Source organism: Brachypodium distachyon, chromosome 2 (assembly GCF_000005505.3).
Source record: "Brachypodium distachyon strain Bd21 chromosome 2, Brachypodium_distachyon_v3.0, whole genome shotgun sequence".
Classification (NCBI taxonomy): domain Eukaryota; kingdom Viridiplantae; phylum Streptophyta; class Magnoliopsida; order Poales; family Poaceae; genus Brachypodium; species Brachypodium distachyon.
In genome coordinates, this window is record NC_016132.3 from 54,601,620 (window position 1) to 54,628,435 (window position 26,816).

At 43.8% G+C, this 26,816-nt stretch overlaps 3 protein-coding genes across 5 annotated transcripts; all 3 read right to left on the reverse strand.

The window, feature by feature from the left end:
• Positions 1 to 35: 35 nt before the first annotated feature.
• LOC100837056 lies at positions 36 to 9,318 on the reverse strand. 3 transcript variants are annotated; one of them, XM_024458226.1, is made up of 9 exons: positions 9,180 to 9,318; positions 7,697 to 7,815; positions 5,364 to 5,571; positions 4,735 to 5,287; positions 4,409 to 4,660; positions 4,047 to 4,238; positions 3,898 to 3,972; positions 1,424 to 3,808; positions 36 to 605 (listed from the first exon to the last, which is right to left on the reverse strand). In XM_024458226.1, the coding sequence occupies exons 2-9, from the start codon at positions 7,785 to 7,787 to the stop codon at positions 309 to 311; spliced, it is 4,053 nt and encodes a 1,350-aa protein (XP_024313994.1). In that variant the 5' UTR covers positions 7,788 to 7,815; positions 9,180 to 9,318; the 3' UTR covers positions 36 to 308. The 3 variants fall into 3 exon arrangements, with proteins under 3 accessions (XP_024313994.1, XP_003564741.1, XP_010232629.1); XM_003564693.4 differs by lacking the exon at positions 9,180 to 9,318 and adding an exon at positions 8,463 to 8,752; XM_010234327.3 differs by lacking the exon at positions 9,180 to 9,318 and adding an exon at positions 7,906 to 8,324.
• Positions 9,319 to 9,386: 68 nt separating this feature from the next.
• LOC100837362 lies at positions 9,387 to 16,372 on the reverse strand. Its single transcript, XM_003564694.4, has 13 exons — positions 16,140 to 16,372; positions 15,518 to 16,051; positions 14,216 to 14,541; positions 13,983 to 14,075; positions 13,806 to 13,896; positions 12,921 to 13,014; positions 12,171 to 12,268; positions 11,940 to 12,009; positions 11,082 to 11,182; positions 10,620 to 10,736; positions 10,417 to 10,493; positions 10,292 to 10,336; positions 9,387 to 10,211 (listed from the first exon to the last, which is right to left on the reverse strand). Exons 2-13 carry the CDS (start codon positions 15,842 to 15,844, stop codon positions 9,722 to 9,724), a joined length of 1,929 nt encoding a protein of 642 aa, XP_003564742.1. The 5' UTR covers positions 15,845 to 16,051; positions 16,140 to 16,372; the 3' UTR covers positions 9,387 to 9,721.
• Positions 16,373 to 21,251: 4,879 nt separating this feature from the next.
• On the reverse strand, positions 21,252 to 25,328 carry LOC100837664. Its single transcript, XM_003564695.4, has 5 exons — positions 24,713 to 25,328; positions 23,390 to 23,848; positions 22,893 to 23,270; positions 22,751 to 22,818; positions 21,252 to 21,795 (listed from the first exon to the last, which is right to left on the reverse strand). The coding sequence occupies exons 1-5, from the start codon at positions 25,148 to 25,150 to the stop codon at positions 21,585 to 21,587; spliced, it is 1,554 nt and encodes a 517-aa protein (XP_003564743.1). The 5' UTR covers positions 25,151 to 25,328; the 3' UTR covers positions 21,252 to 21,584.
• Positions 25,329 to 26,816: the final 1,488 nt, after the last annotated feature.

Genomic DNA, 26,816 nt, shown 5'->3' on the forward strand with positions numbered 1-26,816 from the left:
ATCAATTTATTTGGTGCAACGAAAGGTACTAGCAGTTCCGGGCAAAGTTTGACATCACTCTGTTTAAGCAGATTATTCTGACAAAGCAACCTGTAGATTTTTGGAGAGTGCCCCAGAAGTTTTTACATTTACAAAGCGATCATTCGCTTGCTAGCAGTACCGGTACCGGTACATAATTAGCATTACAACCAGTTGGTCTACACAACATCCCAGAGAACAAATGGACACGATAATCAGAAGCTTTAGAGAAGATCCTGACTAAGTAGCAGGTCATGCATGCACTGTTACCATTTGCGAAACCAGAGGTGTTAGGTCCAATGCTTGTGCAGCGCGTGCAGCTGCCCCAGAGAGGTAGATTTTAGAGTCAGACGATACATCTCTTTCAGCTTCGCAGCGTCTCTGCCGCTTGTGCTGCCCTGACTGACAGAAGCTGCTGGCCTGCCTGTGCTGCCGGGCAGCGATGCTGCCAACAGGTTCTTCAGCAGACTCTGAAGCTGGCTCCAGAACTTTGGCTTTATATCCAGGTTCATGTCGTTTGAGCATTCCTCATTCGCTTCAACCACATGGCGGCCTTCCAGCATGTGCATCAGTGCGGCTTCAAGCATCTGCGAAGAAGATACCAAAAATATTGATTTAAGATATGAAAAAGGCTTCCCTTCCATATAACCAAAGAAGATGCCTTAAAAGAAAACATACAATGCTTTGAATATTGCTAGAAATGCCTTTTCTTTTCGCTTCAAAAGATCCCTCAAAGGAAAACATTAAACTCCAACATTTGAGGGTGTGTTTGGTTTGTGCCCCATTTAGCCCTACCAGATAGAGGGCAAGAATTGGCTTGCCAATTATTTGGCCAAGGATTTCTCAATCCTTACTTTGCCAATTATTTGGCCAGAATGTGTGAGAGAGATGATAGGGTATGTTTGGTTGGGAACCAATATGTACCAAGCCATTTTTTTGGTTATTGACCAAAATTTGGTGTTGTTTGGATGATTGCCAACTTTTTGGCTTGCCAATGCTACTTTGCCAACTCTAGTTCATTTTTTGGGCCAAAGTTGGCCAAATCATGGGCAATCAAAAGGTTCACCAATATTTTGGCAACCAAATTTTGGCAGGGCAATGATGGGCTAAAACCAAACAGCCCCATATAATCCATATTGGCAACCAAAATTTTGGCAACAAACCAAACAAGGACCAAAAAAATTTGGTTACCAATTATTTGGCTTGGCTTGTGTTGGCTCCCAACCAAACAGCCCAACAACCAGAACAGTACTAGCAAATGTAAAGCACAAAATGCTAAACGGTTCTAAGCAGACAACATAGTGATACTTTATTCTGCGCAACTATAACAGGTAATTGAACTAATCTAGCAGACTGAGCAGCGGGAAGCAGAATACTCTTAGATAGTAAGGCAGAGAGAGCATACCACACTAGAGTGGAGCGAACCAGAGATGTTCATAGAAAGGCCAGATTGTGCCATAAGGATATTCAGAAACATGGTAGGGTGCGTCTTCGGACCATAGAATTCTAAAGCCTTATGCCAGTTTTTCTCTGCTAGAGAACCATACCACTTAGCTTTCTGACGATATTTATCCTCTGTCTTCTGTTTGACCTCCTTGCCAACCAAATCCAGGAACTTCAAGCACAAATCTCTTTGATAGCAAGCAAGCTGAAAATGGCCAAAAGCAGCCTCCTGTTTGCGAAGTTCACCAAGGGATTCATAGGTAGACAGAGCCTCCCGAAAAGCATCACTTGCTGAAATCTCAAGAACTGTTCTATTAGATGATTCGTCAACAAGTCCACCTTCATAACTGCCAGTTAAGAAGCTTTCCCTTGCCAAAAGCATTCCAAGCCTCAGGTGGGTATGGGCATACTGGGTGTAAACTTCGTTGTACAGTGCTTTATCAACTTCATTCTCAGCATAACGCAATTGCCTCTTAGCTGCTGTATAGTAGTTAATTGCCTGAAAATATTCGGACTTGGCGGACTTCATGGATTGCATATATGAGCCTTCAGGAAGATCATGCATCTGAAATTGTTCTGCCCGTGACGCCAATTTCTCTGCTAAAGCTCTTCTACCATGACCCAAGTTACAGTTGATCAATATAACATTTGTGTGATCAGAGACCTCTTGAAATGCTCTAATAGCATCAGCAAAAGCAATCTCAGCACCACTCAGATTCCTACTCTCTAGTCTAATGCGGCCAAGTTCATTGAATGCCCAGCCTCTTTTCTTAAGGATGGTGGAAAGTTCAGCCGAGAGTGCAGGAAGTGCAAACATGGCTCCCTTAGCTGCACCATAGCAGTGAATAGCAGAGCACAGATTGTATTCAATATCTCCTGGTTTAGGACCTCCAAGGAACTTAAAGATACCACCCTCCCTCACACTGGAGATATCTTCATCAGACTTATCAGCAATCCCATCAGCATTGCTTGACTGACTTTCTATGGTGTGATCATGATCAAACTCAGCATTTGCTACTGAGTTTTTTCCAACACAAGTATCATTCGTACTGTTCTGTGTTTCTTCAGAGCCTTCCACAGCTCCATGTGGATTAGGGTTCTCTTTGGTTTCTGTAGGCTGTGCACGCAAGCTCCTGACAGATGATTTTCTATTTTTCTTTTTTCCAGATAATGTAGAGGCCTCAGGTCTACTGCTGCTTGCACTACTGCCACTATTTGCCCTGTCACTTTGGCAGCTACAGTTTATCAAGGAGCATGTCCCACAATTCTGTTTATCTTTCCCTAATTTTCTCTTAAGACGTTTGACCTCCATGGCAACTTCATTTGACATTCTAAGTTCACCACCAGGCTTTTGTTCTTGCAGCATTGGTGCTTGATGGCTGCCCAATCGGTGATATTCTGCATAGACATCGCCTACAAGCATCCATGCACTTGCCCAAAATAAATAATTTGGAGGCAACTGTTGAGCAGAAACTTCATAACTGAAGCATTTTGCATTCTTCAAATACTCTTCTTCATCCAATACAAGACTTGACTTTAGATCACTATCTTCAAGACTCAATGAACTATTGGACATGGATGAGATGAACTCATCACCCTCAAGATGTTTAGGCATAGACCCATAAACCATACAGGCTAATTCCACAACTTTAAGAGTGCGATGAAGCTGCCCATCATTTTTGTATGCTTCTCCAAGTGCCAGGTAAGATTCCCCAAGCAAAAGAGCAAGTTTCCACAATTTATGGTCCATTTTCAATTTAGGTAGCCACTCCCTAATGTCACAAACTTCAATACAATCAACATCACCACATCTACACAGAGAAAAGTCAACAGGTCTCTCCCAAATGATATCTGCACTGTCGACACACTCGTCTTGAGTGTTCTGGAGCTGCCGGTTCCATCTAAGAGATTTGATTGCTTGTGATACATGATGGATAGCTGCCAACTTAGAGGAGATTGCATCAGCAATTGTTTTTGATATCTGAGAAGTTCCAGCCTGGAATATTAGCAAGCTATCCTCAGAAACACCTTCTTTTGTAGTTGATGATGAAGGATCGCTATTAACATGACCTGGTTCCACTAAACTCTTTGACATGCGAGAGGATTGTGACTGTGAATACTCCAACATACTACTATCGATGTTTGCTGGCTCATCCTTGCTGATCTCTGTCAATATATCATCTTGCTTTGATGGTAAATTCTGGAGGATTGACTCTGGAGATTCATCATCCAAGTTAGTAAGAATAACTTCAGATTCGAGCAGAAATGATTCAGTCGTCAATTCCAACTCCTCATAGCATTTAAGGATGAGCCTTGCAAACTGTTCATGAGCATATGCCCGGACAACCTAAAAGATGCAAAGAATAAATCTTGAGACAAATTTCTCACCAAGAAAACAATAAGCTTGTAGAACAGTGACATGATAAACAAAAATACCAGGTGTTCCCGCTTGCTGAGGAAGTCTAAACATTTTCTGAAGAACTTTGCACATTTTGCTCTATTACTAGGCACCTGCAGGATGTTATTAGGTATTAACAATTAATAAATCTGTCACAAGCGAATTAAGAGTGCCAATACTTGGGTACCTTTGATAAAGACATCCTGTGAGCAACACGATAGAGGAGTGTGCCTAGAGAGAACAACGACTCCCTTCTCCCTTTCTTCATTAAAGAAGACATAGGACCACATGTAGATATACGATCGCCGGCTGTACATTCCTTGGGTAATATAGAGAGGTCATATAACTGCACAACATCTTCTTCAGCACCTTTGTAAAGCTGAAAAAAGCAAACCTTCCGTATAAGTGCACAAGACTAGCAGAGTGGTTAATGGCCTATTGCTAAAATAAACCAAGTTGGATGTCAAATAATCAGGTAATACAGGTACAAGATTGAAAGGTTTAATATGAATATATGATGACCAGTACACTTAAGTTCACATGACATACCCAATATGCACCAGGATCTTGCTTACAGTTATTCTGAAGAAACCTCAGGACAGCCAGGCCATTTTGCTGGACAACCTGTGGATGAAATGCAGGTGTACCATCATCGGACACACCCTTAAGCAGAAATATATCATCGTTTTTTAATAGCTCATAGCCTTGGACAACACCATTCTCATGATAACATATGGCCAATTCTGGCACACTTGCCATTACATTGTCAAGCCAAGCTTCAAGCCAGTTCAATGGAGTAACCTATAAAAAGCAATTTGTCAACAGAAAGCGCGAACAAGGAAAATGCTAGGCCATATTCAACAAGCAAAGCATACCTGTCTCGAAACATCCCATAGGTGCAAGCTGACTGCAATATATTTCTCATTACTAAATATAAGCAAGTCGCTGCCCAAGAGAATATGGAAATTGTGAAATTGCCAAAAGCAAACCTTCCGAAATCCATTATTCCCCACTCTCCTACTCTTCTCAGATTCTTGCACATCACAGCCAGGGTTTTCACCAACGCGAGTGGTTTTCCTAATGGGATCAGATCCTGGAACTTTTTGCTTATGTTCCCTTGCACCCCAGTACAGGCTTTCGCAAGTACCATGTGATTGTTTTCTACTTTTACTGATATTCTGATCCAGATAAGGCGGTGTGCTAAAGTTTGGTGTGGAGGGTGAATCAAAGGAACCCTCTCTATGACCGAAAGGTCCATGCAACATGGAAGCTGTTTGCTTGTCCTGTGATGGTTGATGACTCGGTGGGCAATCACAGGCCTCTGCTCTCACTGAGTGCATTGCGAAGTTCTTTAAAATTGAAGGATCAGATCCTTTAGATTGGTTATTTTGTCTTCTGAATATCTTCTCACCTTCATCAACATCAGGACTGTAACAAGATTTAGAGCAGTGCATTAGCATTCACTACAATAAGGATGACCGTTTTAAAGCAATGAGAAACTTACCCTGTGTTTAGAATGAGAGTGTCTCCAATACGGCTAACAGCAATAGATACCTGTGCCTTGGAGTAAGGTATTTTAAAGATCTGCTTTAGAATATCAGTTGGAGCAATCACATCTATTTCATCACCATATTCAGCTAGGCCTGACACAGCTAGTGCCTCACACTTCCTAGATAATTTTTGGTTGAAAAGTTCGCTTCCATGCCGTAATCCTGAAAAATATGAGCAAACATATCAATGGATATGTATTGGCATGCCCAAAAATTGTAACCATTTGTGACTACTGGATCATGTGGACAGCAGTGTGATTAAAACACAGCCTAAATGGCTTACTAGTTGCCCGCACAAACACCTGATACAGAGGTTTGTTAGCACCATCAGACACTGATTTCCCAAAATAGTGCAATTAATTGGCCAATTTCTATTCAATTGGGTGAGGAATCTGCCTAAGACTCAAACAAGATGGTAGATCATTACCAAATCTGCTCACACAAAACAAAGGCATCGAGACTCATGCTGCATACAATCGCTGCCGACGCAGTCAGGCATGGCAGATGCCTTCGAAGATGTTGCTGCTATCCCCTCAGGCCACCTAAGCTTTTACGACCTGTTCGTGTGCTGGGATGAAATACTTGGCTCACTATTTCTTCCTTGATCTGACCGAGTTATCGGGATCGGCAAAGGGGAGATGAAGAGATAAGAGCAGGGTCTGGAGAAGATAGATGGAAAGGAAAGGAGAAAGCTCACGTCATAAAGCATGGCTTCCGCTTCACGCAACTCCTTATCTTATTCCTAAAATGCCCTTCAATATTTGTGGTTCGTTTGTCTAGAAGTGGATTTCTGGGTTTTGTACTAATCATCCTAATATGTGCTAGCATGCTTTTATGCATTCGGGATATATCAATACTCCCTCCATTCCACAATATAACGTGTATAGATTTTTCTCATTTGTTCCACAATACACCTCATTTTCTCTTGGTACCCGCACCCGGTCAATAACTACTCACATCCCTTTATTATTAACCCAATGTGAGTGGTCAGACACTAGAAACGACAGCTGTCTTGGTCCAAGTGCACGCATCTATATGAGGTGTATTTTGGAATAGAGGGAGTACTGCATAATTTCCCATATAGTTCTAACTGATTGTCCTACTTTCCAACTAATCGATTTGTAGTAACTTTCTGTCCATTGGTTTCGCAAATTAGGGATGATGGGCCGAAGGCATAGGTCGCAGCCTGCGGGTGGTTGCCGGCAAATAGAAGAAAGGCTAGCAGTCAGACGCCTGATGCTTGTGGGTGTTTGGTGGCACATCTGTGCTGCGTCCGTCGGTTGTCATCTTGCGGGGGCTCCAGGCCTAGTTAAGCTAGATATTCAGGCTCATTGAATTTCTTAATGAATTGCATTGCTCCCGCCTTTCCAGAGAGATGCTCTCAGAAAAGAGAATGTTGCAGATAGCAACTGGAAGAGAAGAAATAAATATTTCTTGCTCTCCTTTGAAGACAAGGACTCTCTAATATAAACTCCCAACATGATACGTATATTCTTAACTAGTATTGTGCTATTACTATATCTGTTGACTCCAAAACGAACTATATTTTATCTCCCAAACTTGCCTAAATTTCTTCTGCACTCTTTCCTAATATTCTTTGTTCTCCTCCTGGACTTCTTACAGGGCATGTACAGCCCTTGCTGTGCGCCCTGGACTACTATCCCTTCTGCTCCTATGCTTACACTACAGCACTGGAGTTCCAAGAAGAAGAAAAACACTGCAAAAGATCGATACCCATAGGCACAATTAGAATGGTTTTGCTGCTGCATTGCACCCCTGCAACAGCAACTTGTAGGGGAGTGATCCCAGAGGCAGACAGGTACCGTCAACATAAAATAGAAATACCTAACCTTCTCTGACGTCTCAACATAGATCTACGAGTAAATACAAGGATTGATACTCACAAAGAAGCATATACCAGTTTGTCAAATGGTAATAATAAATATTCCAAGAGATTCAAAATATTTGCCTGCTGATGAGCAAATATGCTTGAGATCTTGAGTATAAATTTATCGGATCTTCTCATCTAGATTTTTCACAAGCGGTGCCCAATAATTGTAAAATATCATAACTTACATATATTAGGAGCAATAGAAAATCACTTGGACACAACAGTTTACTGATTCATGACAGCTTTGAGTAGCATATGCTTAATAAACGCTGAACAGTTAGAAATTTAGTAGCATATACAGGTTTTACTATCACCTTCCCTTATTTACAAGGTGTCAAGAAGCCAGAATATTTTTTGATGATCAATCTGTAATGATGAAGGCTCGAAATAGATCACCTTCAGTACTCTTTGCATCCGTTGGGAAGATTTTCTCTGGGAGGTTTGGAATCATGGGGAGAGTGTTGAGATCAGTTTCCAGTGGCAGCATTTGGTACCTTGGAGCTCCAGTCCCAGTCCTACAATATTTGTGACAACAAGAGAAATTAAAATCATCGATAATAGTTTCATGTCACTTCACACTTCCTAACATGATTGCGACCACATACTATTTAGTCGACGCTGATCAAATGAAGAAAGAAAGGGTGTTCACCAACATCCTAGGTTGCAACACGAACATTCTGCCAGCCCGTAAGTGGTATGCACTAAATTCAGATATGATGCATCACCCTTCATCACATATGATAGATCGATAGCCGCCTGCTACTCATCTCACCATAGTAACTCCGTTAAAAAATATATCATGCCGGTCAACTAACTGAATGAGTAATTGACACTTTACCTACAGGCTGACAATCACAAACAATTCTAATTGCACAAACACAGTAGAGGTTAGAGAGTGTCTAGTTACTCCCATTGCATTCTAGCTCAAATTCCCCATCCCAACCCTCAACATCCTAGCAACACACGCCAACACTAACACTGGAACCCTAAGCAACAACCGCTGGTGATTCGAAGCACACCGCCTCCCCAGGGAGTCGATCAGGAGCTGCATCCGAACCCAACAAATCGCACAAAGCATTAGCTAGATGCCCAGACTTTGCACACGCATCACAGCATCAAGCACGCGCAGGCGCGCCGAGAAGGTTGGGGGAGGAGAGCTTACGAGGAAGCGGAGGGGAGGAGTGCGGGGTGATAGGCGGAGGAGTCGGTGGGGACGGGCAGGGAGCCGACGCGGAGGTACCGCGTCGGCGGCGGCGCGGCGATCTCCAGCCGCCCCACGCACTGCAGCTCGCCAGACGCATCCATCGCTGCCGCCGCCGGCGTCGGTTTCTGGTTCTGGCGCTCCAGAACCTCAGACCGTCAGACGGATCGCGGCAGGGCGTCGAGTGCCTCTGTCTATTTCGGATGCTTTACGGTTTAGCAGCTTGACGAAAGGCCTCGAAGTCAGTGGAGAGCACCAGACGCTTCGAAGGTTTTCTACTCTCTGCTGCTGCTGGGCTTGTCATGGAAAGTCGGCTGCACTGCTCCCTCAATGCTCTCTGGGCCAAAGTTAGAGGACAGTTAATTTTTTTCCTCTTTTTAGGCCAGTTAGCACTCCAATTACGTAGCTACCGGTAGTCTAGTACTCTCTCCGTTCCTAAGTTGTTTCAGTGCAGATTTGTACTAAAACATCAACAAGTATTTAGGACCCAAGGGAGGCGTACATGTTTTGCTGTAGCCTGTAGCGTCTGTACTACGTTCATGCTTCGGATATCGATATTTTACTACTCAAAACTGAAAAGATTAGGCTCGTCTTATGCAAGTTTTTCAACTATGAAATTCTGTCCAAGAATCGAATAGCATACTAGCACTGAAGTGTAGAAGCTGCGTAGTGTTGTACCTTGTGCAACATCAATCCTTAACTTTGCCTGAAATGTGAGAAGATGGATTCAGACATATGGAGCAGTCAACTTCTGGAAGAGGAGTTGCTGCTGCACCTAACTAGACCTCGCCTTTTACCCTGACAAATCAGGTCAAGCCCCTCGAAAAGGCAGTCCAGGGTAAAAACCAAGGATGCATGTCAATCTTTTGCTTTTGGAAAACACAATGTGACACTGGGATCTTTGATGTCCCTTCTCCTTCAAAACTTGTATTCCTTGTACAACAGCTAACAAACACAACAAATTGCTTTTTACAATAAAATTTCCCTTTCTTTTTCACCCCATATCATACACAAGTTGGCCTTGATCATTGATCCCAGACCATGCATCTCTCGCTTGGTGCCTCCAAATTGGCACCCTGTTGCCAGTCCATCTCGTGCAAGCGCCTTCCCCCTAGGAGCATGCCAATTGGCTCAGCAGATGCTACACTCCACATGGGAATTTTCAAGATCACATATCGCATTGCAACAACATTAAGACTGCACTGATTGATCTTGATTCCTCACTGCACTTTAAGGTTATCGATCATATCCAGAGCTTTGGTCCTGTCTATCTGGAAATCAATGACAGGAAGCAGACTCCTGATTGACAGAAATTCTTTCCTGTTGCCACTGCTTGGTGAATGGCTGTTACTTTTGATCAACCTGCTTTGCTTGTTATGTCTTGATTTTGTGTCGAACTCTTGACTTTTACTTATACCAGGGACGAATTTCCTGTACTTGACATCCCTTAGCATCTCTTGATCTTCTTGTGTCAGAAGAGGCGATGAACTGCTGGCTTTGTTTGGAGGTAATGAGATTGTGGAAGGAGACCGGACAGGAGACTTAATGGGAGATCGCTCACCATTAGCAGTTTTAGATTGACTGATAAGATGCTGAAGCAAAACAACAAGCTCAAGGATATGTGCTTCGGTCTTGTCCCTGTCCGCATGATGCAGTGTCTCAATTCGAGTGAGGTCCATATGCCCTGTTGGCTTACAGTTCACTTCTGACCTGTACAAGACAAAAAATATATACTTCAAAAATTCTAGTTTCACATTCGCTATGTTCAGATTGAATAGTTGGACACCAACCCTGTATTTGCCCACTCTCCAACCCAACCAAAACCATGGTGAGCCCTGAAATGGACAGATGATGGCAGATTCAGCAACACACAGAATGAGAAGACTACAAATGGTTGAGTGCTATGAAGGTTTACTTGGTGGTGTTATTTGCAACCGGGACAAGCCACCGCAATGTCTTCTCCATTTCCGCCTTGATTTGAGAAACGGTAAGCTGTACCAATTTAGCACAACATCAATTTTATAGTTACTTGTATTGACCACGGCATGGTGTGTGCCGCAGTCTACTTTCATTCTCTATTCATGAAGTCAGTATCACTCTATTGAATGTACTGGATACCTCCTCCTTGGTTCCAGATGAGTGTAGCTTGGAACGGAGAGCGGATTTTATGGTTGGTGGCAGACTCTGGTATAACGAATCCCTTGTGTTTGGAGGGACAGCAGTTGATCGAGAAACCTGCCAATGATGATCCCTTGTTAGACTACCAGAAAAAAGCAACAAAGCCGAGGTCTCTGTTAGCACAACAATAACTTGTGGGCGAACAGAACAGACATGAAAATGCAACAATTATATAACTCTATCCCACAGGTGTAACATTGTACTGATCCCTTGATTTTCTTGTAAAAAACATCGTGTTCCCTTAACTATATCATGGTAGTTTGAGGAATATGCGATATGTGACAATAGACAAATGGTATTCTGATGCATAACCACTCTTTACTGGTATAGAAAACAAACTCTCTCTTTTTTCAGAACACAAAGAAATTAATAGGATGTCTCAGCGGTTTCTGGTGAACTTACCAGAGTGTCGATCTGACCGATGATATTGGCATAATGCAGTGCGAGACCAGCTGGACCCAATCTATTACGTCGTTTTGTAGGCTCCGGTGATTCTTCATTGTCTACAGGTTGGTTGGAACAGATGTGGTAAGCATTAATACAGAATAAAATCGATAGTTTAAATTTGGTCACACATGCATGTCAAACTGTGACCGCGGTCATCGCAAAAAAAAAAAAGTGATCGCAGAGAGCACAGCTTAAAAAGAAGTCAGGTGATGGACCATGGCCTTCGCCCTTAAATGTCGATGATCAATGAGATTATAATGTCACATAGCATGAATTTACACTAGCAACCAGTCTTATGCAAAAGTTAATTAATTGACTTGTAATAGAAATAATATGCGATCTATGCATTAGTTATGTTCAATAATCACATCAACTTGGTAATGAGTAATGAGTCAAAGTCCTCTTGCTCACAGTTGAAAAACAAGAAACCCTGTGGGAAATTTCACAGTAAACGAGCACATATTTTTGTGTACTTCCAATTACATTAGCACTATTCCTTCAGAGGTTGGGGGGAGGGAGAGCTGCTAAAGCTCAGAGATGAACTTACAAACTTGATCTATAAGGATCTGAACAAATCTAATTTGGCTATCCAAACAGTACTTAAACAAATGTACAGCTGTGTGTAATGCTTATCATAAGGTAACTAGAGTGGAGAGGTGAAACTGAAGTTATGAAGCATCAACAGAGGTGGTAAATTCCATTAATGACACTTGACACTTTATCTCAGCGGTAAAACAGCAAAGAAATGACAAACTCTACAACAGCCCGATTTCCACAAAGGAACATATTCAGGATAGTAATCACAAAGCTTACCTGAGTGCCCAAAGGTATTATGGATCTCCAGATGCAAGAAGTGCACAATGTCTACAAGTTTTTCCATCACCTAATAACAAAATATTATTGTCAAATTAGCAGAACATTATTGCGCAAGCAAATGCAAGTATCACTTCTCCAGAGCATTGATTGAGTAGAACTAGATAACATCAACACCAGCATGCTTTCCTAGAGTATTAGAGTTGCTGATAGCACAAACGAACTAGCTACCTCTTCCAAATTCTTGGACCAGAGAGACTTTTTCTTCAAACTTTTCACGTGTTTCTGTTGGCTTTTCACTTCCTGCTTTAGTATTTGCAGGTTATCGCCTGCAAATAGAACAAGCCAACATTAATCATCATTACCAAATGAAGTAAAACAAAGGTGCAAAAATTCTACTCGTGAACCAGTAAATGTTAACTCCAAGGTACCATGCCATGCGAGGTACTAGACAATGGTTCAATTGCCTAGGGAGGGGGTACTCCTATCACAGCTCAATGGGTCATCTTCCCTATGGCTGGACCACAAAATACTTTAACAAGCGGCACACTGCAAATTACAGGGCTATGGTGCTGACTCGCTGGACTCTAGTTTCGAAACAAGTGACAGGCAAATGGCCACAGAACAAATCTTGAACTGCTTTGACTTCGTTAGGTGTGGCCAACTGGTCATACATACCAACCATGGAAGCCATGAATATATAGGTCAAAATACACTATCTGCTGGACACCCACTGCCAATTTAATTAGAGAGACTTGGCAGTGATAGATGACAAAACAACAAAGGGACCTTACCCTGTAAATATAACTCTAAATATAATGCATTGAATGCGGAAATAGAATTTGATGACCTGACAAAGAACCAGAAGCAACAACCACCATACGAGACACAAAGCAATCTTCACTCCAAATCAAAGGAGTTTAAAATATAATGGGATCCTTACAGATGATTCCTACGTATTGTCATGCAAAAGGAACTGACCTCTTTGGGCAACACTTGAACCATCCTCTTCATGAAGTTTACGTTGATAATCCTGTTCAAATCTATCAAGGGCATGCATTTCATGGTATAGTTCCTGGAAACAAAACAAAAATTGAAGCCTACAATTTAAACAAAGGGGGAAACAGAAGAAAACTGAAAAATGCCAAGAGAATAGCAGCTAAGGTTTGGCTAAAATTGTATGATCCGAGGCTATTGGCATGTGAAAGGTAATACTCCCTCCGTTCCATAATTCTTGTCTCAAATTTGCCCAAATATGGATGTATCTGTTCCTAAAAAGCATCTAGATACATGTAATATTTCGACGAGAATTATGGAACGAAGGGAGTAGTGTAGACCCTCTCAGCTCCTGAATACATGCCATTCTACCATTTTGAGATACCCAGCCCTTTGGCTATTCTCAAAGCCAGGCATTTAGTACGGACTAAAAGTAACGCACAGCATCCAAAAGTCATGCATAGTCCTCTTTAGATCCTATATGTCTTTGTACAATATATATATATTGAAATCACGTACGGAATTCAGGTATACAAGATCAGACACCCAGATTTCAGGGTATGTGATTCAAATATACCCTAAAACATTTGAATTCAATTTTTTTTCAAGTTATGCATTCCATTTGGTTATATTCCTGAAGGTATATACCCAAAAATTGAAATTTTGATTTTTTTTAATTCAATTTTTTTTTCAATTTGTGTATTTGAAAACATGGTGCCTGGGCACCATGGAGCGTCTCTTGTTATTTAACATTTGTCAAGAAAAGGTTCAGTCTTAATTATGCCATGGTCTGCCAAATTATAATTATAAACCTAATACAGAAATGGCCTTATGAGACACTTGCTTATATGGCAAATAAACTTTACTTACAGCTGTATACTGAACACAAGTAACCAATTTTTGCATCACTGATTCTGCCTCTTCTTTCAAGTGATGTTGAGGAGTCCGTTCTGATGACAACCTGAAAGAGTTCGGTGTGAGAAGGTGCTGAATTGATGCTGTAAATAATTATCGCTATCAAATACAAGGGCCATAAATAAACTGAACTTGTCAAAATAGCGATCCAAGTTGTGCCATTGTGGATCCTTGCAACGATTTCCAAAGCGAATAACTTCTGTAGAAAACACTTTCAGCTCTTCCCTGTTCGAAACAAACAAGCGTCGATAAGGACCATAGTGCAAGATGTTAAAGTCCAACTTTCTTGATACACCATTGGGTCCACATATTGTACAAAATGAAATAACATATTCGACCAAATGTCATAAAGATTCGTCACTAACCTTTTGTCAGCAGCAGCAATCTTGAGTAACTCATCCATATCTTTGGCTACAAGATTTTGAACACCTTCTGAGTGAAGAACCACTTCTTTTAAATGCTTTATGCTCTCTTTTGAAAGAGCTCGCATCAGATTGCAACCTTTCACTATGGTATTAGCAACCTCAAATGCCAAAATGGATATCTTATTGCCCTTTGTTGTAGTGCCTGATCCAAACCCACTGTTCAAATTCAAATTTGTCATGCTACTACCAAGTGTGTCTAGTACGTCCACTGCTTTCCCAAGCCCAACGGTGCCAGCCCGACCCAGAATTGAGCTTACTTCAGAAACCTGTTTCAGCATGGCAAACAACGATTAGTGGAATAAAACAAACTCTCACACAGACACAACATTCTAGAACATTAGAGTAACAAACATCAAGGATATAGTGGAGAGAATAGAGATCTCTTTAGCAAGGGTAAAAACTCCAAAATTTTAAGATCATAATTCAATTGTGGGATTGCAATTGCTCAATCACAGTAGATGACTAGATGTGGTAAACTAGTAATTAGCACATCATGAGATTCGACAGCTGAGAATATTAGACATCTCACGGGATAAAGAAGAAGCCAATTTCCAGTTTTCCCTGCGTGGTGGGTTGTAAATACACAACATAGTGTACGCACTGTATCAATTTACTTAGCTGCAGTGTGACTGGACCATCACATTCATGCACTCAGACAGCTATAAATAATAACTGTATAAAAAGCTGTATCAATTTTGCTAGTCCACAGTCCGAGTTTTAGTGCGGAAATAATAGCATGAGATCACCTAACGGGAAAAATGAATCAAAACAGACTGATGCGCAGCAAAAACAAACACGAATGTACTTGGCAAACTTATAGGTATGCACGGTCAATGCAGCATCCCACTTGAACGATGTGCACTGACAAGTGCAAAGTAATTCCCTCCCTTAGCTAATGTTCCATAGAGAACATTTTAAGAGGGCTATATTGGGTTCACATAATAATTCCTAGGCAGAACAGGGTCAGCAGGGAACAACAAATCCCTAATTACTGATCATTCAAAGTGAAGCAACAAACTGATTTTCTGCAAATATGCAAAGATAGCCTCAAAAAAGTAATTCTACAGTGCATGTAATAATGTGCTGATCTCTCTCAACCTCGGCAGCAAGAACAAATTGAATTGATAAAACAAATCTGCAAATCGATTTTAACCGATGAGACGACACCACATGAATTAAGCTGCATTGTGCACATGTTAAACCGCAAAGTAAGGCACTTAAGAACATGGGCAGGGCACTTGCCTTGGCAGCACCAGCTTTCGCCATACCCATCCCTTTCTGGGACGGCAACCGTGCCAGCGGAGGCACGCCGTCCCATGGGGCCGCCCCAGCGCCGACGGTAACTCCAGGGGCCGCAGTTTCCAGGACAGGGGGAGATTGTTGCTGTGGCTGTTGCTGTGGCTGCTGCTCGTGCTCGTGCATCCTCTTGGCAGCAGCCTCTTCCACCACCGTCTTCCTCTCCTCCTTCACCGCGCCACGCTCGTGCTGATGGATCACCCGGTCGGGGCCGAGCGTGGTGTCGCTGGGCGACTTGTCCACCGCCGATCCCTTCGAGCAGAAGCCCCCCATTCCGTCCGCCCCTCTCGAAACAACCCTAGTCCCCCCACCAGTGCCTCAGCCACCTCTTAAGCGTCGCAACCTCTGATCTCCGCGGCACCTCCTCCCACGGTCCCACCGCGCCAAAGCCGATCCACGCGGGGACGGATCAGCCCGGAACCGCGCCGCAGCACGATCCCGGCAGCCGGGTCCGAACAACGAGCCGCAGCCGCAGCCCGCCTGCAGATGCCACAGCGACAACGCCAAGTCAGAGAGAGAACGGCCCGACCTCCACGCAAAAATACTCTCCCAGAAACACGACCCTTACCGGAATCTCCCACTGCAAAGGCACCGGCGGCGGGCGGATCGACGTACTGGGCTCGGAGGCAGGATGTTTCCCGGGGGGGTTGGCGGATTTGGGGGAGGAGAGGAGGAGACAGCCGGGTCGGGGTGGGTAGGCTGCTGCTCTGCTTTGGAGTAGAACACTGGAACTGGAACGGAACGGGGTTCGGGGGAGAGTAGCCGAGCGAGAGAGCGTCCGTCCAGTCCACCAGCAAGACGATGAATGGCGAGGAGGACTGGGTCACTGGAGGTGGGCCCGGAGGGGCTGCAGCTGCCACACGCGCACGCAGCCGCGCCGCAGGCGGACGCTCATCATAACGCGGTCGCAGCGCCCCGCCCGTGTCGTGTGTACGCAGTTAAGAGGCTAACGCAACTGTTTTGTTTTTGGTTCTGCGAGAATGCGAGAAAGAGGTGAACGCAACTGTTGCCGATATCTGTGTAGCATTTTCATTCTGCTCCGGCAGATTTCATTCTAAAACATTTGATAGCGCCAGATATGATTGGTTCGAAGATCTTTCGCTCCCAAGGTCACTCTTTCTCTCTTTGTTTTGGAAAATTCAGATTTGAATCTAGATGGTTCAAAAAACTCCAAAAACAATCTCACACGTAGACATTAGGAGTGCTATGTATCTGAAAATTTTCATGAGAAAATATATTGGTTTTGTAGTATGTACAAAAACAAAAAAATTAACTGTCGGGGGATAACCCGGTTAGGGTCATGACGACATGCATTAACCGGGATAGCGAGAGCAAAGCAGACATAAGCAAGTACGCCGGCATTGTCAGGCTGACTTCGTAACCAGCCGGCATACCAAAAGTGTGCCGGCATATCTTTCTTGTCTTATGTGATTGTAGGATAAGCACGGACTATCTGATCTCGGCTAGGGCCGGGATACGCCAACGGTCTTATTTTGGTCACATGGTGCAAAGTAAAGCAGCGCCCCCTTTATGACGGAAAAGCAGTCGCCGCTCACGTCGCTGTGCCGGGCGACTGCACAGTGACACGCCGTAGAAGGACAGGTGACGAAGGCCGGAACATGGCTGGAGTGCGCACCGCCCGGCTGTACATAAAGCACAAAGCAGTATTGTCTCCTCCCGGACAATCCGGAGGGGACCATGGGCGTACCCGGCAGGCCCGGTAATAGTTAGGGTTTGCTTTTGGCCCACATGCTAATGTGACATCTTTGGCCTATAAATAGAAACTCCACTCCTCCTGTGAGAGGGGTTCCTCACTCAGACATTTCAGGAGTTTCTCCTTCTCCTTCTTCCTTCTCTGGACACAGCTCAAGGAGCACCATTGTAACCTCCTGTATCTCGGCTAATACAAGTAAGGCAGGAGTAGGAGCTTTACCTCACCAAGAGGGCTCTGAACCTGGGTAAACACCGTGTGTTCGTACTCTCGTGCGCGGTTTACATCGCGCCATCCCTCCTCCGGATCCTCCTTCATCCATCGGCTCCATCTTAAGCCATCACATGGCATCTGCCGTGACACCACCACGACACTAACAAAATACGGTTTTTTCACCTATTGCAAAAACAAAATGCACGGGAATTCTTGTATGCACGTAGTCTCGAGCATGTGCTCTCGGAGCATGGCATGCTTTTTGCAAGAAATGTTCCTTATTCGACGGAATGTGAGAAATAAACATTTCGAAACTGCTGATGCAAAATTATCTGATTAAGTATTCTTAAGTTATAGGCGATCTTGCAATCATTCCATCTTTTCAAAATCCATGTGCTCTGTTAAACGGCACACTAGTGATTAGCGTCACGAGTTAGGGATGGTCAAAGACAACAAAAAAGGCATATGTCATTGTTTTTTGGGACGAGAATCATATGACGGGGTACGCAAGGCCGCATGAGGGGGGACGGGCGGTGGGTTGTGTCGCGGGTCGTGCGGGTTGAGACAATAGCAACAATCTTGTTGTAGAGGTGGAGGACGAGTGGCGGAGGTCAGTACAGTGAGGAAGAGAAGGTTGTGAGTTATGTTCAAATGGGAGAGTAATCGTGGGGAACTAAGTCTGACAGAGAGCCTTTGCTCTGTTAGGCGACTAGAACTTAACAAAATCAATAGTTGGATGTGACCTTTTTCTTGAAAACCAAGATCATGTCACTTGTGTGTTGCAAGGGCTGGTGTCACTTTTTCGTTTGAAGGTAACTATGTTCGTTTGTTTCTGAATATGCCATGAAGCTATGTTAACTTTTGTTTGACAGATCAATACTGGACGAAGGTAGAAAATTAACGCTATTTGCGGCAATTCGTACATAATCATTTTATAGAAGTGAGTGTATTTCATTGTTTACTGAGCGACTCCTTGCATGGTTCCTTTTGTTTCGATCTTTCGTGAACTGTTGAGTAAATTCCGCCAATCCTCTAAACAACCAAAAGCTAGGTGGTAGTACTATTAAATTGCCTATGGGTATTTTAAATGTAATTTGCCACTTAATTCCTCAGAAGCATGTGCAATAGGAGTAAATATTTTGATCGCACCATTGATGTGTTTGACTAATTTTAACCTTCGTCTTAAGATAAACTAGCTACCTACTGCATGTGACTTTGCAAGCATGTTTGTATTTTAGGATTTCTTAAATATACAAGATCTCTCAACTGCAGTAAGAATATTTTAAGATCCATCACAGCTACTTGCATGGGTTGCTTGTTTTTTCTTAAGGGGGCATCCGTTGCTTGTTGTTGAAAGGTGGCTCAAATGGCCGGTGCAGTTAAGTTTTAATTAATGACCCTAAGTACCAAAGTAAATCAAGGAACTTGTGCAAGTAGGGGTGGGGTGGGGGGGGGGGCGTCTGCTGGTCAAAACCTAAACCAAAACGGACTTGTGGACGAAGATGGGGACAAAATTCCAAGTGAATCTGGGGATCATGGCCAGGCAAAAAGATTAGGAGACTGATCTATGGCCTAGCTAAAACCATGCACGATTTTAAGGCAAGCTAGCTTGCTACGCATGGCTTCCAGTCAGCATAAATATCTACTTTTTGCTGTCCTTTTCTTGTACCAGGTCAGCTTGCGTACCACTTCATTTGTCCCCGTAGGAACAGGAGAAGAGAAGTGTCTTTGCTGTTTCTATCCTGCTGTCCACTAAGCTACTGAGTACTTTGCACTTTTGACAGTAATGGAATACACTTGACGCACAGTGCAAAAAGTTAAATTTTCTGTTCAATTTGGTCGTTGCCACGCAGATCCGGCCACGGGAGCTTTCCTTGCGACGCAGACATGTTCCTTTCGAGATTTGGGCCCGTTTAGAGCACTGGAATGATTTACTGTCACTGCTGAAAATAATCTTTTTTATTTTCTGGTCGAACTTATGTATTATTCAGTTATTCTTGTGAAATTCCTGCGACCCTTCGTCAAGCAAGTTGTGCTGCATGAAAATTCCGAAGACGTCGACACGAATGCAAGAAAACTGCGTGAGATTTGTCGTGGAAGAGCTAGCGAAACCACTGCTGCATATCAACTTTCCGACACAAGATCCGGATGTAGACTGCTTAATTTAGCGAGTACTCTAATTTAGCCCATGGTTCCATGGATCCGTGCCGTATACTTTGGATAGCCAAGGAAAAAAAAGGAGGAACGGCATGATGAAAGAAGACTGGCCTTTGGAACAAAATTGGTGAAAGCAATAGTGATCTGAACACTCGATCACCCGGTCAGTGATTCCACACTTTAGGTTCAAGCCTTCTCCCTGCTGTCCCTGCAAAGAGAGTGACGGATTTGACCTATGCGATGGAGCAAACAAAAGTCACAACGGTAGCTACGTATCTTTCCGCCAAACTGCCAATAGCCACTCGGAGTCCCAGTCCGGTAAAAAGGTGGTACGTACGTTCACTGCAGGAATTTCTACCAGAGGAAACAAGGATACTGGTAAGTTGGGGAGAATATAACATGTTTTCCGGATAGAGTTAGCTCCAGTCAGTCTCGCACTAAAAACCAAGAGCCAAAATCAGAGCAGCTTGGAAACGTCCAAATTGGCCTTTGAAGCGGTCATCCCTGGAGGTGCTTGGAACATCCGAATTGGCCTTTGAATCGGTCCAGACCACACCTGCGAATTCTCGCAGTCCCTTTCACCACTCATCAGCACGGCGACGGGAAGGAGGAGTACAAGACGAAGACAGGGAGGGCATCTCTTCTCCCCAAACGACGAGTAACCGAATCCACCCGAAACCTTTGAACCGGTCTTTGTTACTTGTAGGCTAGGCACGTTGGTCAGGGCCGGGAGTTTTTGCCTTGCCGCGTGTTTTGAGAGTCGGGACTCGAGGGGTTTCCGGTCGCTGACAGGGAACGGCGCCGGCCCCGGACGGGTCGTTTTCTGCGCGCGAGTGACTGGCGGTGCGTCGCCGGTACGTGGCCGGTGGTGGAATCTGATTCGCGTGAGAGAGCCAGAGAAGCGAGGGTGTGGAGCCCTCCTCCGTGAAAACGGAAAACTTGAAACTCTGATCAGCTCACTTGGGATATGCTATCCTATGCTATGCGTGGTGGTGTTGGGTTGGGAAGCAGACGCAGACGCAATTCTGTCCTCGGTGTTGGAGTCGTCTCCGTGGAGCTCGACCTCCCGTAGTCATCAACGACGACGGGGTGATCCGGACCGGCGGATGGGACACGCCGGTTCACTGTCCATGCACGGGACGTAGAAACTTCAGGAGTCCACCTGCCACTACTCTACTCCCACTCGTCTAGTCCGCCTCGCGTAGCTACCAAGAGAGGCATAATTGTCGTGGCAATCCGGTGGTGGTAGTACCTTCTCGACATGCAACAACAGCAAGGGTTCGCCTTTCGCCGTCCTTCGACAGGGGGATGTTCGCCAAATTTAAGTCCTCTCTGTTCTGGGAGGATGACACCTGCAACTGTATGTTGGTATGCTGCGAGTACACAACCAACCACTAACCATATTACACGGTGTACTATCTATTATTATTATCACGCATTGGCTTCAGGGAAAAAGTAGATAGATGGACCAGTGCCCCTTTCGATCACCAGCCAAAATCTAGATACCAGTTGATGATCTTATTTTTGTTGGTATTCTAAAACGGTGGAAAACAAGCAGACAAACACTCAAACGTGGCAGCTACTTAGGAGAGACAGACCTCAGAAATATGGTTCTGTTTCTTGTAAAGAAGAGATGTGTTGCATCATCGAGCCCAGGCAAACAAACAACAAAATGAAGCTTAGATACAAACAACATATGGTTCTTTACTTTTTTATGCTACTACTACCAGGTACCGCGAAACAAGTAGTGAGGTCAGTATTTACAGGCACACAGAGCTAGATACTATCATACAGCGTTGGCTACCAGTAGAGATGAAATCCTAGACTTTGGGATTATACAACACTCAACGGTCCTCAGTTAGAGGTCGTATTTTGAGATCCAGATGCCATACCATGCGTAGCAATTGATAGTTGCTCATGGGATGTCGGCCCTTATGTTGAGAGGAAGGAAGACATTGCTCTTCTGAATTCAAGAGAATTTAGAGCAGATTTTGGTAAAAAGCTGCCTCCAGGGACCCACAAATCACGCCTGCTGGGAAGCTTAATCGGTTGGCTTATACTCTTATCACCGTCACTTGTCTCCACAGTAGCTTCATTCTTTTTCCTCACAAATTCAAAGAACTCCGAAACTTGCCGAGCATATCTTCATGGGCAAAATTGAAATGTCAAATGGGGTGCAAGATTTTGAGGGAATTTAAGAGCACATGGGGTGTTAGGAAAATTCAGGTAAGACATTATAAAAAAACTGGCAGGATGCTGAAAACATAACCGTAAGACTACATACTACAGTCAACAGAAATATACCTAATAAAGAGACAAAATAGCAAATGACATCACCGGGATGGATGGATAAACAAACAGGCACTAACATGTGTAAACTGGTCTCAGAAACATTTCATATCAATTATTGGGGAAAGTTATATGCGAAGAACCACCTACTATAAGCCATCAGGCAGTTTACGCGAAAGTATCTGTGTTTATCCATTTATATACAATGGAACCTAGCCTCAGACGATTCAATGTAAGCAATTTAGCAGGCAGGATGTCAATGTACAGAACCAGGGTTCGGTAAATTAAAGATGTCGCAAAAGCACATTGTAATTAGTGGTCATTTTACTTTTGCAGAATATAGACAGACGCCCCGGTCAACATGAAAGCTGAAATTAAACATGAAGCTAATTAAAAAATCAGGCAATATGAAAATGAATCACAGAGGTGAGCCTACCAAGTCGCTTAACACAGCACAGCTCATGTGCACTATTTTTTAAGAAACTTCAAAAGGGCAGGAAGCTCTTGCAATTCATTAAGCTACCTATCTAAACCAGGTCTAGAGCGCCACAAGACGAAAACAGGCAGACGGGCAAAGCCAGCCAAGCTTGGTACTAGTTAGTCAGTTCAATTTTGGAACATGTAGATCAATATAATGTTTGCTTTTCAAATATTTTATATAAACTATGTTCACAAAATAGTTTGCTAATTCAATTGCTTTAAGTCCAGATAAATGTTTTTTTCTTAAATACTGCCTCGTTAACAACAAAAGAAATCAAACAGAAACTTGACCCATGCCATAAACAATATAAATGTTTTTGCAAACTTACTGTCGCTTAGCTTCAATATCCTTGTTAAAATCGATGTCGTTTTCGCAGTCCAGAACCAAAGCAGGAACCTAGGAAGAAGCCTCAGCATGTAATCACATAACTCCTTGATAGATCAATCTAAACAACAAGAGGAGAAAAATACCTTCTGGATACTAGAATGCATGTGATCTCCTTCCAAGAAGAAAACTCGATCTCGTATTTCTGGGTGCAGGGAGCCCTCCATGTGAATTGGGAGCTGACTGACTGACAACACACCAGAACCTTGCCCTTTGGACGGAAGTAGCCAGCTTTCATGCTTCTCATGTAAACCTTGAAGGTAATCAAGGCTAACACCACCCTCCTCTGATCTTTTCCGAATCATCATTCTTTTGTGGCAAGTGTTAGGGCTAGCTCTTAGATAAATAAAACCATCGGGGATAAGACCTGGGAGTGAAGATACAACTGGGTCGAACCAGGAGTCATAAATGCTGATCTCCATCTCATTCATCCATTTAGCTTCATGAACAGCACGCACAAAAACCTGCAAACAACAGAAGTTCAGTCCTTAAATAGGAAAAGCTGTTGACCCTGGGTTGTTCAAGAGTGAAAACATGTCAAATCTCTGGATTTATCTCCGGCTTATGGTACAGATGGACCTACCATTCTATCACTGAAAACACTTCTTTCCATCAGCCGGAGAGGCTTTATTCCACTTGAAGATTCCTTTTCTTGCATCACCCTTGTCACAAAGACATAATTTTGGAAAGTGTATGCATACCTCTGTGGTTCAGCATAGAAAGCATCCAGTATGTTAAAGTGATCAGGGCCAACATCCTGCCACTTAGCAACAGGTTCAGGTACTATTTCCACAAGGTCACGTAGTTCGATAGTCTCATTGGCAATTCTTTGAAGGAATGTAGACTTCCCAACACTGATATTCCCCTCGACACAAAAGGTAAGCCTCTTACTTCCACGAGGCTTAGATGTATCAGTGCCTTTCAGCTCCTCATCAACGCTCTCTTTGATGAACAAAGTAATACTCTCAGCATGGTTCTTGTGTATGATGCCAACTGAACTTTGCAAAAACTCAACCATCTTCTCATTAGACTTGCCAAAGAACTGCAAATACTCACAGGGTGTTAGCACAAGGTAAGTTCAAATTAGATTGGATTGTCAGAAATTTCAGTGAGAAAGAACAATGATATACATACGTCAGGGTTTCTGCAAAAAAAATCTGAAAGAGAATTCACAAAGGTAATTTGTTCTTTTTTCAAACTAAAAAAACTCCATCATGATAATGCTCCAGGGGTATATTGTCTTACACATAGAATGGGAGATTGTGTTCTTCTAACTTTCACTGCAACAATTGTTAACACTTAGACAGACCCTCAAGGCTTGTGATATTCTACTCTTTTTATATACTGAACATGGGCATAAATTTTACCTATTTTATGTGATGCTACAAACAAGACCAATTTGATAGCATATGTTAGGTCCACGAGATGCAGCATAAACATAAACTCTGACTTCAAAGCATTGCACATTTTGAGGTAATATGCATTTACAAATGCTCCGTTTTGTCAGTAATAAGAACTGAGGAGTAACCACCCGATTTATATGATGCCAAGTTGGTGGTCCAGAACTCCAGATGGATAATAATGGAGCTTGGCAGAAAAAATCACAACATGGTTGCTTGGAAGCACAGTACGCCAAGCCCAGTATTTCTGTGAGGATGGGCTCGTATACCAGAACTCAAGTGTAAGCATATTAATTGCTAAGTTAACCGTCAGTTTATCAATTGCAGCTGCCGGGGGTGATAAGTTCAATGGTATGTGATGATTTTTATAGCCAATATGTGTCAACCAAAATGAAATTCCACGGCCAGTGATGTTCCACTGAAGACTCCAGGCTTACATACTTTGCAAACTACAATAAAACGAGGACAGATCAATACGAACAATCCAGAAGAGCTCACGCGCACACCTTATCACGATAGAGCTCCTTGAGCGGCGCCACGCCATCGAATCCCTTGTCAACGAGCTTCCTCTGGTTCCGCGGCCCGACTCCAGGAATGGCGAGCAGCTCCCCGCTGCTTCCCATCGCCGCATCGCCCCGACCTCTCTGCCTCCTCTCCGGCGAAATACGACCCCCACCTCCTCCGGGAACCCTCTCCTCTCCCTCCTCGGCAGCATCCCCGCGCCTCGCTGCCTCGAGGGAGCAGAGCCCCCTCCTCGCGACCGCGCCGCCACCGCCGCAGCGCAGCCACGGCCGCTGTCTCTGGCGGAGGAGACCGGTGCGCGGTATGGAGCAGGTGGCGAGAAACGGCCCGGCCAGGCGGAGCGCGGGCATGTGGGAGGACAGCAGCGGCTGGCCCGCGGCCGCGTCAAGGTAGGACGCGGCTCGAGGGAGAATCTTGTGCATCGCTGGCTGAGGCGGTAAGGGAGGGGTTCATGAGCGGAGCTCCAGCTCCGGGAGGGCGCTGGCCCAGGTGACGGCGGCGGGGGAGGGGTTTAGGGTTTTGGCGACATCATCTCGCGGGGTTGCCGGGAAACTGTAGGACCGGAGGAGGAAGGGAGAGGTTGCCAGTGCACACGATGACACGAGTGGTCTACGCGAGGCCGGGACTTGAGCCTGTGTAGGGTCCACGGGAAATCAGAACAACGTCACATAAGAACGGCCCGGTTGTAAATCTTTACCGGCTCGGTCCAATAGTCGCCTAATCAGGACGAACCCAATAAATAGAACGGATCCACTTCGTCATAAATCTGCTAAGAGCCTCATTCGATGATCATGATGGCCGGGCTACGTGAGCCAGAATGTTTGGGCCGTCGATTTTTGTTAAGCCCGATATTTTGTTTGTTTCAGGTGAGCAGATATAATTTATTTTGGGTCGTCACGGTATTTTAGCCCAATCTTTCTTTCTGCAACGGTTTTTTCATTTTAACAGGCGGTTGTATCGGACAGGCCCATCACACGCACCTAGTTTTAATATCCCAGCTCAGAAATATTTTCTCTAAAAAAAGCTCAGAAAAATTTGGTCTAAAATAAGCTCATAAATATTTTGCAATTTATTTCACACTCCGTCTCCACTAATAATAAAAGCAGCGGATACATTATGCTTGAAAAATATTAGCGATACTCATTATAGATCGAAAGGAGTAACATTTAATTGAGAGTATACTTCGCTGTTACTAGTAACTACTCCATACTGCCTCTCGAAAAAAAAATAACTACCCGTACTGGCAGATTAAAGAAACTGGACAAGAAGAAAATTCCAAAAGAATGTACTTCCTTTAAGAAAAAAAACAGTTCTTCAATTTTACTACGTATGCATTATTCTTCCGGAGTCCTATAAAACACACCACACGGGAAGTAGGAATGCAGTTGGTATCATCACATAATTAGTGATTATCCGGACACTTGCGCAGGACAATTAAAAGTCTTGGCCTCTAAAAGTAGTAGCTAGTAGTATCTGATTAATTCGGTAGAGATGAGCTATCAGCCTATCAGGCCTCCATACATACGGCTGCTCTACAGCTCTACCTGCAACAACCCAATTATGAATTAGAGCGATAACGAAGCCAACGGGTAGCATCATCATCAGGGCATCGGCGTCCCGCCAATGGTATCATCGGAATGCTTCCAGGAGCGGAAACGATATCGACGATGCGTTGCCGGTGCAGAAAAGATATATTCTTGGAACTAATTTATAAAATCGGTTGCAATCGCAATCCTCAGCAGGCGAATCAAGAACTGTAACAATATTATCTCTGCCAACCTACAAGTACGGACACCGAACATATATACATTCCATCGGTCGATCCTATAATATTCAGTTAATTAAGAACAGTCTCCATTCTCTGCTAAGCCCATACCACATGGCAGACTTTGTTGCGAGGAGATAAATTAACTAGTCACGGATGATTATGGTTTATGGAAGCAGCAGGTTGCAATGGTGCCATCAGGTAGGTCAGGCATAAAACAAAGAGGCTGGCTGCATGCCATGAGCAGCCACGGTTCGCTAGACGTAGATAAAGACGTGGTGCGGTTGGGACTTCGTACTGTATATATGTATGCATAAATAGCA

What these genes read in the sequence shown, in the direction of transcription:
- LOC100837056 (XM_003564693.4), bottom strand. Translation starts at nt 8,605, where the DNA reads ATGGATGCGTCTGGCGAGCTGCAGTGCGTGGGGCGGCTGGAGATCGCC. An exon ending in GGATGCAAAGAGTACTGAAG is followed by an intron (nt 5,572 to 7,696) that starts GTGATCTATTTC and finishes CATATTTTTCAG; the next exon opens with GATTACGGCATGGAAGCGAA. An exon ending in GTTCGCTCCACTCTAGTGTG is followed by an intron (nt 606 to 1,423) that starts GTATGCTCTCTC and finishes TCTTCTTCGCAG; the next exon opens with ATGCTTGAAGCCGCACTGAT.
- LOC100837664 (XM_003564695.4), bottom strand. Translation starts at nt 25,150, where the DNA reads ATGCACAAGATTCTCCCTCGAGCCGCGTCCTACCTTGACGCGGCCGCG. An exon ending in GTGTTTTCAGTGATAGAATG is followed by an intron (nt 23,271 to 23,389) that starts GTAGGTCCATCT and finishes TGTTGTTTGCAG; the next exon opens with GTTTTTGTGCGTGCTGTTCA. An exon ending in GATATTGAAGCTAAGCGACA is followed by an intron (nt 21,796 to 22,750) that starts GTAAGTTTGCAA and finishes TTGCCCATGAAG; the next exon opens with ATATGCTCGGCAAGTTTCGG.
- LOC100837362 (XM_003564694.4), bottom strand. Translation starts at nt 15,844, where the DNA reads ATGGGGGGCTTCTGCTCGAAGGGATCGGCGGTGGACAAGTCGCCCAGC. An exon ending in CGAAAGCTGGTGCTGCCAAG is followed by an intron (nt 14,542 to 15,517) that starts GCAAGTGCCCTG and finishes ATGCTGAAACAG; the next exon opens with GTTTCTGAAGTAAGCTCAAT. An exon ending in TAATACCTTTGGGCACTCAG is followed by an intron (nt 11,183 to 11,939) that starts GTAAGCTTTGTG and finishes ACCAACCTGTAG; the next exon opens with ACAATGAAGAATCACCGGAG.